The 9,914-nt window shown below is 43.1% G+C and overlaps 1 protein-coding gene across 2 annotated transcripts; it reads left to right on the top strand.

Moving 5' to 3' along the window:
- The first annotated feature begins 419 nt into the window (after positions 1-419).
- LOC130376315 (homocysteine-responsive endoplasmic reticulum-resident ubiquitin-like domain member 2 protein) lies at positions 420-9,696 on the top strand. Of its 2 annotated transcripts, none has more exons than XM_056583554.1 (9): positions 420-519; positions 788-1,107; positions 2,215-2,292; positions 2,699-2,809; positions 3,373-3,482; positions 3,593-3,718; positions 5,216-5,530; positions 5,993-6,083; positions 6,446-9,696. In XM_056583554.1, the coding sequence occupies exons 2-9, from the start codon at positions 961-963 to the stop codon at positions 6,713-6,715; spliced, it is 1,248 nt and encodes a 415-aa protein (XP_056439529.1). In that variant the 5' UTR covers positions 420-519; positions 788-960; the 3' UTR covers positions 6,716-9,696. The 2 variants fall into 2 exon arrangements, with proteins under 2 accessions (XP_056439529.1, XP_056439528.1); XM_056583553.1 differs by having other exon boundaries at positions 2,696-2,809.
- Positions 9,697-9,914: the final 218 nt, after the last annotated feature.

Below are 9,914 nucleotides of genomic sequence, written 5' to 3'. Positions count from 1 at the left end.
GATGGAGATCTCGTTCCAGCAAAGGATTTGTTTGAAACACTGCATAAATATGCAGTGTTAAAAACAAAACAAGGTAAAAATCCGATAGCCAGGCTAACATTAAATGGCCAACAAACCGGTAATCTAAGCTTAGTAATAAAAGCATTAAATAATAATTTACGAATATATAAAATGTATATCGAAAAAATACAAAAAAATGTTGATAACGTGGAGCCTGTCTGAACGTACTCGACGATCAGCTGTTCGACGCTTGCGTGACGTCATTTCCGGACTCGATTGCCCCATCTCTTTCTACTTATAGCTTACAAGACGACGGGCAAACATGGACAAGACGACGAGTCAATGTCAAAATACTGTCTGACAACGCGTCCGCCCCCTTTCCCCAACCAAATATAACCGTTGTTCTGGGTTGAGGTAAGCGGATGTGCATGTTATGGACCGTAACCGTTTGTTATCGATTTACCTCGGGTTAGCCGAGTTGGCTAACAACTTTTGCTGTAGCAGTTATAAGCTGTCAAGGTAGGATGCTTACTTCATGCCTGCTGATCTAGAGGTGTTATGTCTGGCTTAAGCGAGGATGTCTCCTTAAAACGCCTCACGTTTTCTGGTTGCAGACGTTTGCATATTAATGCATATTCTACAGGTCAACGGTATCTCTCTGTATGCACACTTCCATGCATAGTTGTAGTCTAGCGAACCTAAACGTGAATACCTTAAGTGACCCTAGACGCAGCCTTATCTTAATAATTTAGTAATTTAGTTGTTGTCTTGTTCCTCTATCCACCAGGCCTATCATCGCGGTCTCCACTCACTGGTGACATATTTTTGGGGGGCTCCATTGGGATAGATCCGCCTGGGACGGTGGGACACGGATTTATTTTTGGTCGTCTTCGCACAAGAGGGAAACAGTAATGGACACCTAAGATTCATATTTAATCTGAAGACGAATGGTTTTGCCAAATGGATCCAGGTGTTGCAGACATCCCGGTGATTCTTGTCATCAAGGCACCGAACCAGAAGTACACCGACCAGAGAATTAATTGTTTCGAGAACTGGACAGTGGAGAAGCTGAAAGCCCACCTCACTGATGTTTATCCCAGTAAACCTGTGAGTATTCAATGTCCGATCATTTTTTTGTTTACATGAGACCATAGGACCTTTAACCCATTATTGCCAGAGTATAGTCATTTTATGTTGCTCTGTTAAGAAGTGGAAAGGACTGTATCTGTATGTTTTACAGATTAGCGTATTACAACATATTTACAGATTCTCGTTTACATTTCAAGAAATGTGGTCATATATCTATGGTTGATTTTAATATTCTTCTGGGGAAGTAGGAGTGTAGGAGTGTCCCTTAACCACTGCATTACCTTTACGAACCTTCAATCGTTAATAATCGATAATTAAACATTGGTGACATGGAAGCACAGACAAGCTTTAAGGAATTACAGTATGTCCTTCCATCATACATGGTAGCTTTTATGATCAAACTCTTATTTTATTTAAATGCTAGGCCAGAATTTGCAGGTTAGCCTAAACAAATATTTTGGAATGCATCAGTTAATTGATGCAGCCAAGAAATGATTGGCTTCCTCCATTGCCCTGGCCTATGAAAAGCCAGGTGCTTTAGGATAGCATTAAGCGTTCTCTACAGCGAACCCTGATTCGTTTTTTTGTTACCAAATTGGGACTGTTATGACTGCTTTTCTGAATAGGAAGGAAAGGTGCTTGATATGTAAAGCGTCCCAGTCATCCTTTTGTAGCACGGCTGCCGCTCTGCCGTGTTTCTTCTCTAAATTGTATTTATCTAAAGCAATTGCGACCCGTCCCAGCAAGGCTCACATGTTGCATCATAAGCTTTTTTGATCAAACATCCTTTTATTTCTATGACCGGTCACTTCATTCCGAAAACTCTCTATGTAAAGTCATGTTCATCATAACCCAACCATCCCCCATTCACAACACCCCTTTATGCAGGAAAAACTACAAATAAATAAAAGCTAAAACAATTTGGGAAAGGAAATGCATGTCGTCAAGGGATACGCAGAAGTAAAGCCATGATATAAGCCAAACTTCTTTCTAGAAAAGCTACAATTACGATAAGCGCCTGCTTAAGTTAGTAATAGACATTTGAAGACATTAATGTGCAAGTTTCATCTGAATTGCTGATTTTTCCATTTTTCTTTATTGTATCGTTCTGTGATATTTTATTAGAGCTCAAAAGACCAAAGGCTGGTGTATTCTGGGAAGCTCCTTTTGGATCACCTTACCTTGAAAGATGTCCTGAGAACGGTAGGTCCTGGCTCTATGGTACCTCTTGTATTTTCCCTGTTTCCTTGTAGAAGGAGAATTATAAGGATAGAACGTTTCATGTTTTCCCACTCAAACAGCTACTTTATTGCTTAGTGTTGAAATTATATTATGTGTTCGAAAAACTAAAGGATAGTTGAGACATTAAAACATTTTTTTTAATAAATGCCTGACGGGGAATAAAAGTATAAGCATTGGAATTGCAGGCATTCCACTTTGATTTCCAGACTAGAAGAAGTGCTGTGATTACAACTTTGTTATTTGATGTCACAATCATCGAGTGTCAATCAATCTCCTCCACCCCCCCCCCCCCCCTTTGTTTGCATCATGCGTTATGCAATACGTGGCCCTCCTCTGCTAACGACGCGGGGTCTGTGTCTCACAGCAGGACGAGTACCACATGCTCCATCTGGTGTGTGCGTCCCGCACCCCCCCGCCCTCCCCGAAGGCCCACGGCAGCAGTAATAAGGCCCCGCCGGGCCCCCCCGCCGGCCCCACGGTGCGCTTGCCACTAACTGCTCACCGGTTGCCCTTCATTTCATCATCATCATCATCATCATCATCATCATCATCATCATCATCATCATCAGCCTTCTCATTAGCACCACCACAGCAGGGCTGGGAGGCCATTTAAGCCTATCTTCATGGTCCATTATTATTTAGATTGATCATTTAATCCATCCACTGTTATAAATAGCAAATGCCATCACAGCAAGCATCATCACATGCAAGAAAAACTCAACTAATTTATTTTATTATGATCCGTGGACCGAAATATTGCCATTTAACTACAAAATAATTAGCAATTATTTGTTGTTTATACTTGATGCATCAATGAAACGATAAATCTATTATCGAAATGAGATTCTACCCTATTTATTGTCGATCGATAACCAACTGTTCCATCGATTCATCTTTGCAGCCTAACGCCACAGCACCCCATACTCTTTACTTTCTGTAACCGTTCACATTTTGGTGTGCCCGATTATTGTATTGTGTAAAAAAAAACCTCATGGCTGAAACCCGACACCCGACCCCCTCCCTCCCTTTTTTCCCCAACAGAGTTTTGCTAACCCGTCCACGTCTCAGAGCGGCCAATCGCAGAGCAGCGATGGGGTCCAGCATCGAACGCATGGCCCTTACTACCCCATGCATCCAGCCTTCATGCATGGGTAAACCTTCTTTAAAACACTAAGCCCACGAGTCACTCATGATCCATTATGGGATTGAAGGATTGTTTGTTTCTGTGCTTCTTTGTCTAAACTTAAACTCTGTTTGGCAGTTTACCATGGAACCAGTATTCGCCACAGCCAGTTCCTCCAACCAACCCAACAGAAAGTCCCACGTACAACACCATGACCCTTATGTGGTGGCAGCAGCAATACTTCCGTCAGTACTACATGCACTAGTAAGTACATTCTGTCTTTAAATCAGAATCATACTCATCAGCACTGAGCAGGGCTCAAGACTAACATTTTATAATACTGGTGGCACTTGTGCCACTAACTATTTTGAGTTGGTCGCACCCCTTTTTTCACCACTCCTTTCTCGCGTACCGGACATCCTGTGTACATTCATTTTCAAAGAATCAGTAACTTTAAATACAATGTAAAATGTTTCTACCGCCCACGCCTTGACATCTCTTTCCTCACGTACCGTTAGTACTCTTCCTCCCATAATAAAAGCAACAAAAAAAAAAGCTATGCATACCAATGATAACAGGCTGATCATATCCGGTTAAGATATATTTCTTATCTTTTCTGCTCCCTCATCTTCAGTGCATTTCTTTGCATGCTCTTGAATAGTGCTAGTGCTGAGGTGACATTTCATTGAAACTTTGCAAAATGTACAAACCACCTTATTCGTTTTATGATCATTTGATCAGTGTCTTCATTGGGTCGTGTTTCCAATGAAAGCACTCTCACCGCCGCCGCCGTACAGCCACACTATAAATTCCAGCCCTGCTCAATACCTTGGCTCATCGTTCTTTACCACTCAATATATTGAACACAAAACAAGACCTAAAATCGAAGCTGCCCAACTTGGCGCTCGTGTGGTGTGCAACCAGCCGCTTTACATCAACGCTCTGCTGTAACCGAGTCGGACTCGGACAAAGAGTAGATCTGAAGCCACTTACTTGCTACGAATAGCACTTCTGCGATATTGCAGTTTTGCTTTGTTATTCCAATAAAATGTGTTTGAATCAATTAGAATATATTTTTTATCCGAAGAACCCTATAACATCCACATAATAAATGGTTGCACATGCAACCTTTTTGGTGGCAGTCTTGAACCCTGTTGAGTGGGGGGGGCTTTTATCTTCTTAATCCATGACGAGCCAGACCTACCCAATCGTTATTCATCTGGGCAGGCAGCCCGTGACCTCATGTCTGTCTGGCCCGTCGAACTTGAAGTATGTTCCTGAACTTCCCTGGGCGAGTCCAACCTCCCCTATCTAGGGGGTTTACCGCGAGGTACTCACCGTAGGTCCACAGCCACCACAGCTCTCTCCATGACACGCCGCACCGCCACCTCGTCTCCAGGTGACCAGCCTGTGCTTCGGATCCCGTCGTGCTGCAACCCAAAAGTTCTCTCATGGTAGTCTTCAACAAAACCGTGCGTCCTCTGTATTAATCCTATCAACTCGAGTCTCGCCTGCAGAGAGCCACCGCCAGAAACCCTCAACTGCAGCCTCACTTCCAGAGACTCCCCTGCAGCCTCACTTCCTGAGACTCCCCTGCAGCCTCACCTGTTGCTATTTACCGCTAATGAGTACCTCAACAGCGCCCCCCTCTGTGTGATCTCAGTACTGACCCTAACCATAAGCACCCTAAAGCTAACCCTATTCCTGATATTGTAACAATGACCTTTTAAATTGACCTCCACTCCCTCTTTGCCCTCCCAGTCAGGCGTGGAGCGCTTCAGCGCAGCAGCACTGGCGGAACCAGCCTGCCGGCGCCGCGTGGCCAATGGACGCCTCCCAGCCCCCTCGGGAGTATCGCCACGGCAACAACGTCAACAACAACAACGTGGAGGGGGCCCAGGCGGCCGCGCGTCCGGCTGACGCCCCCAACAACAACAATGAGGAGGAGGAGAACCGCGACTGGCTGGACTGGGTGTACACCATGTCGCGCACCGCCATCCTGATCAGCATCGTGTACTTCTACTCCTCCTTCAGCCGCTTCGTCCTGGTGATGGGCGCCATCCTGGTCCTCAACCTGTGAGTCTGTTCCCCTCCGCCCCCGCTCCAGTGTGTCAGATCACCCTTTGCTGTGTTTTCCTGGGTACCTTTAGTCTTCCTAAACTGTTCCAATGCTTGAAAGGTAGGCCGCTAGGCAATTTCTTGTTTTTGAAGGTATCCAACTGAAAAAGACTATCTGGCTAGCTTTAGCAATGGGTCTGCCTAGCCTTGTATAAGACTCCTGTCATGCTCAGTGAGTACATGGCGGGCAGAGTGCAGGCAGGTAGGTGGATGGACAGGTAAACCAGGCTAATATATATATATATTTAAATTATCCTAAGCATATACAACTCCCAAACCTGTTTTAATCCTAAGCATATACAACTCCCAAACCCGTTTTAATTTGGTTATTAAATCTATGTTTAACATTACATACTTGATTGGACTCCTTGCGCTGTGTCTTTCTTCAAGCCGACTGATGTGTTGCTCCTCCCCGTCCAGGCACCAGGCCGGCTGGTTCCCATTCAACCTGGAGAACGATGCCCAGGCAGGGGAGGACGGGGCCCTGCCGGAGGACAACGCAGACCCCCAGGTAACCCCCCTCTACCACACAACCCCTTGAGCCATACAGAGCACCACACTCTTTAAGACACTGGGGCTTGCATCTGCCAGGGAGGGGAATGCATCCTCACGTATGTGTATATATACCAGGTAAATATTTGCAGGAATACAAGCAAACTAGTTTGTTGGCTTAAATGGTCCCCTATCTTTCTGTGTGCTGGCACTAGATGGTGGATTGGGACGTGGCTTGTAAGGGCTTATCAACATGACCATCGGTGGTTAGAAAAGGGGACTTTAAATATTTGACTTTGATTTTAAATGTAACTTGCGCCTCGCTTTTGGCCTTTATGAGGTGCCTATCCTAACCCAGACAACCATGTCCCCCCTGTTTAGGAGGGAGCGATGGATGACACGCTGGACGACGACGACGACGACCCTGATGAAGATAATGGGGCTGGTGCTGATGATAATGGTGTCGGCGCTGATGATAATACTGGGGTTGGCGGTGATGAGGATAATGATGGTGGAGCTGGTGCAGAAGGAGAAGGAGCGGAGGACACGGATGTTGCCCCCCAGGCCAACTTCCTATCCACCACCTGGTCGTTCATCGTAACATTCTTCATGTCGCTCATCCCCGAGGGCCCGCAGAATGCTGTGAACTGAGGCCCAGGCGGGCCCCTCACCACGGGCGTCTCAACACAGCCAAATGGGACAGGCGAACCTCATCCAGTATTTTCCACTGAACTGTGGCCAAGTCCCTTATTCAAACCACCCTGAAACTCAAGACGAAGTTCAACGCATATGATTCACATGACTGCTACAGTAAAGCTACAACACCTATTCAAGTGTCGGAAAAAATATTCTCTTTTATTTTATTTTTTTTACTTCTAGGAGTGTGAGTTGCCTGTTGGTGTGGTAAAGTGATTGTGTAGTTATATTAATTTCATGTAATAACAGGAACGTCGGCTTTGTGATATTGTCTCTTGGCCATTGAATTTTTCTGTCACACAAAATGTAGATATTGTCTTTGTATGGTATACGATATTTGTAGTTTTATTATAATTATCAGCATTGTCCACATCGTAAACAGACTCTAGACAGTCTGTCCAAAAGAGGCACAGTCCCAAGTTATACTATTCGACTATGCAATTACAGAATTGTGTTATAAAATGCTACCATCCCTGATTTCAGGGATGGATTAAGATGTGCTTTAGTTTTGATGAATAGTTTTCCCCTGTACTTATCTTTTATGAAATGTAGGCCTTTGTATTTTATTCTTAATAGAATGCAGTGGCATTTAATATATTATAATTGTAAGTAGAAAGTAATGACTCCAATATAATGCTACTCGGCATAGCTTGTTGACTACACGTTCAACCAAATGTTCTGAAAGATAAGGTATTTTTGAAAATGAATATCCTCGACACAATGGCGGTGTAATCTTCTGTAACAACATTTGAGGCCTAATTAATTGAATTAAGATGATTACCCATTTGAGGTTAAGCATCACCCAAATGTTCACTGGGTTGATAATCACTGCATCTGTCACCCCTTTCACTCATCTCAATAAATTAATCGAGGCCCTCACGTTACAACGGCTTTATTTGATTGCGTTGACAGGATTGCAGAGTGCCCTTCAGACATCAACGTCGTGACACGCCATCTACACACAAGGTCATGTCTAACTCTCCCTGACAATCATGCACAGTGTAGCAAATCAGACCCTTGACTGACGGGCAGTGGGCTTATGTGAGCACCTTTTGCCTGTAAAGTTTATTTTGAAGTTCTGTCGCTCATATTTTAGAACGTCGTTGTCGGCAGAGCTCCTGTTAAAGTCTGAACCGGAAGTCACCTGACTTGATCATCGTGATGGCACCTAACATTGCCCGCCGCGAAAATGGTAGTAATGTTTGTCATTGTTTTCTATTAAATCATGAAATTTTTTCATTGGGGAGACGTTTAAATCTGCCACAGCGTTTCTAATCCGAGACATTAGGATTTTCCATAACTAGAAATCCCTCGACATCACAAAATGTCACAGACCAAAGTAATATTGAATTAAACAATTTTATCAGGTCCAACTGTTTACTATAGTCTTTGGCAAAGAAAACTTGTGCGCAGTCTTCTATTCAACCAGGTTCACAATCATTAAACAGAATCCACATATTTAAAGAGTTTTGTTTTTATTGCCTTCTATTACAAAAAAATAATGTTTGTTTAGTCATAATTACAGTAGAAGTACACGTTGATCTGGTGTGTCAATGGTATTTCCATACAGTAATTGTTTTAACCAGAATGTGTTGAATGTCAAGTGCCTAAGAGATTCTAAGCCACTTCATTCAGTTCATTTGAGGAGTAGGTTTTGAAAGTTGGTTGAAATGTAGATTCTGTAGAGACCTTGTGTGTGTCACAGTCAATTGTAATAACCAACATTAGAGAGAGAAAATATATTTCTGTATATATCTAGTCTTTTTCCATCAAGGTAATCACTGCCAGGTGATTGTTTAACAATGGTTGAATCTACCAACTGTGTTTGTGTGTCGGGTAGTTGTTGAATATCGTTCACATGGAAACACTTAAATTCTAGTGAACGCCGTCAGCGACTGCTTTCCGTTTTAGCAAGATCATTATTAATTTTAGAAAAGGGCACAATTGTTTTTTTGACATTCACAAAAGTTCAAACACCAGTACCTATACAATTGATTTCGAAAGCATTTAGTTTGTGAACAAAACCACAACGGCTATGACACAATAGTACACTGTATTCTCTTTTTTCAGATATATTATTAAAACAGGAGACGAGACCAGCAGCAAATCAGGGCCGCTGTGTGCCCCCGGCTCAGACTTAGTTTACATCAAACACCTGGCGTGAGCGTTGACATATAAGCCACAGTACAGTTCAATGAAGGAAAATGGCCCTGGCTGTTCTTTGGCAGTATGTGGGCCACCGTGTACCAATGAGTTTTTTTAACACTTGAAATGTCGAGACTTGCACATGAAAAGCTTTCACAAAAGGCACATAAGCGTTTTGCCCATACAGGTAAGAAGAGTACAGACACTAATAGACACAAGATCAATACCCACTGCTGGCTGTTGGATAATGATCCATACATTTTATGGGATTGAAAACTTATTGCTAAAACAGGACTGCGCTGAGCCAAACGAGAACTACTTTCTCTCATACAGCAAAGGTTTTATCTTTCAAGATTACTGTGGAAAGTATTTTTTGTGCATTCAATTACAGTTGTAATACTGGTTTTACCAAGGTATCTTTACAACATGTATTACACAAAGAGTATCGACATGGAAAACACAGTTCAGGTGACCTACTTCTCAATATACTCTCCTGCGCCTCAACATTGTAGGAACTATATCCATGAAAATGATTGCGTTTCCAGTCCTGCAAAAAGTATACTGACAAAATAAGAGACATTGGAGCAACAGCTCAGCGTACATTTTCGACAGATACACTTGTACACAACAAACTATCGGTTGACAAAACTAAAACCTACTGGCATATGCATCTAAAGTGCTTGCTGTACAGTACAATTAAGAGATATGGCCTCTGAAATGTTTTTCATATGTTACAAGTTATGCATCGTTGGACCAACTAGCGAGCAGCAATACCAACACTGAGGTCAGAAAAGACCTTCAACATAAAGGAGTAGTTTGAATACTCTGGAAATATCTAGGGTAAGAGTCCTGGTATCAATGGACCTTGTTCCTCTGACTCATCAGACACCGGACAGGGCTTACTAACGACACAGAGAGAGGCTGCGGGAGAGTGTTGGCACTGCCGGAACCCTGAAATGCTTTTGACTCAAAATACGTTTTGAAGTTGGTTTATCGATTGACTTATTGG

The sequence above is a fragment of the Gadus chalcogrammus genome, chromosome 22 (genome assembly GCF_026213295.1).
Source record: "Gadus chalcogrammus isolate NIFS_2021 chromosome 22, NIFS_Gcha_1.0, whole genome shotgun sequence".
Lineage (NCBI taxonomy): Eukaryota > Metazoa > Chordata > Actinopteri > Gadiformes > Gadidae > Gadus > Gadus chalcogrammus.
This window is presented reverse-complemented; position numbering and strand designations above follow the sequence as displayed.

Excerpts from the sequence above, each read along its gene's own strand:
- LOC130376315 (XM_056583553.1), top strand. The coding sequence starts at position 961 with ATGGATCCAGGTGTTGCAGACATCCCGGTGATTCTTGTCATCAAGGCA. Across the intron at positions 3,719-5,215 it reads CGTCAGTACTACATGCACTA|TCAGGCGTGGAGCGCTTCAG; the intron begins GTAAGTACATTC and ends TTGCCCTCCCAG. Across the intron at positions 6,084-6,445 it reads AGGACAACGCAGACCCCCAG|GAGGGAGCGATGGATGACAC; the intron begins GTAACCCCCCTC and ends CCCCCTGTTTAG.